At 49.4% G+C, this 1138-nt stretch overlaps 1 protein-coding gene across 1 annotated transcript in view; it reads left to right on the forward strand.

Moving 5' to 3' along the window:
- The window catches only part of LOC119586942 (fibroleukin-like), a 5536-nt gene that overhangs the window by 3139 nt on the left and 1259 nt on the right, over positions 1-1138 (forward strand). Inside the window, exons 2-3 of the mRNA XM_037935673.1 lie at positions 116-732; positions 883-1049. Of these exons, the coding sequence (XP_037791601.1) occupies positions 148-732; positions 883-1049 (752 nt within the window). The 5' untranslated portion in view covers positions 116-147. The remainder of the gene's footprint in view (positions 1-115; positions 733-882; positions 1050-1138) is intronic.

Consider the following 1138-nt stretch of genomic DNA (forward strand, 5'->3'; position numbering starts at 1 on the left):
ACTGAACATTTATGCTTGATACTGCATTGTCCGATGAAATGATGCATTGGCGCATTTGTAAATGTCTCCTTTAAACAGAGGAAGGAATTAATGTCCCTTGCCACCCTTTCGTCAGAGCAATTCCTCAGGCCAAGAGAGGAGACCATCATGGCGTCGAGAGCGTCAATCGTTCTCCTCGTGCTGGGTCTCCTGGTGGCCTGCCGTAGCTACGAGGTCACGATGCTCGAAGATGTCGTTGGAGAGTACGACTTCAGAATGTTCAGGGACCTCTTTGTCAACACGACGAAGCAGCTCACGCAATCCATCAGTCAGCTACAAGAAAACGCGGCGAAGAGTAACACGCTGCAGGACCTGATGAACGCCGTCGAGGAGCTGAACGAGTCCTTGGCGACGCTGACCAAGCACACCACTTCGGTCAGGGACTCCGTCAACAACGCTGCCGACAGCACCACCACAGAGCTGCAGAAGTTTCAGAACCAGGTCCTACACAAGCTCTCCGATGTGAAGCTCCTGGTGGAGTCGAAGACGAAGGAAATGGAGGATACCGTGTCAAGGTTCACCAGGTTGTCCCACAACCTCATGGCCGGCGATTGCCAGGACTTGTACGACATGGGCTTCAACGCCTCTGGAGTGTACTTTCTGCAGAAGTTCGGACGGCAGGTCCTTTGCGACATGGAGTCTGGCGACGGCGGATGGCTTGTCATACAGCGCCGTGCAAAGGTGCTTGAGCAGGTACGACACCAAGCCATGGACCTTCAGTATCTACAGATTTTTATTTGTGAAAATTACTGGCACTGATATTTATTTTGTCTTTTCTATCCTCCGTCGGGCACAAGACACTGAACTGAAAATAATGCAAAAAATGGTCGTTCTATATCCCAGGTCGACTTCAACCAGGACTGGCACGAGTACAAAGCAGGTTTTGGCGACTTGGAGAGCGAGTTCTGGGCCGGAAACGACTTCCTGCATGTCCTCACCAACCAGAAGACATATAAGGTCTACATAGACATGGTCGACTTCGAAAAGGGGCCATACTGGGCGTCTTACAAGTGAGGGAACAAAATATTCTATTTCAAAGTAATTGATATATAGTCGAAAATTAACTGTTGTATAAGTATGTGCAAAGCATTATGGCAAA

This window comes from Penaeus monodon, chromosome 22, assembly GCF_015228065.2.
Source record: "Penaeus monodon isolate SGIC_2016 chromosome 22, NSTDA_Pmon_1, whole genome shotgun sequence".
NCBI classification, from domain to species: Eukaryota; Metazoa; Arthropoda; class Malacostraca; order Decapoda; family Penaeidae; genus Penaeus; species Penaeus monodon.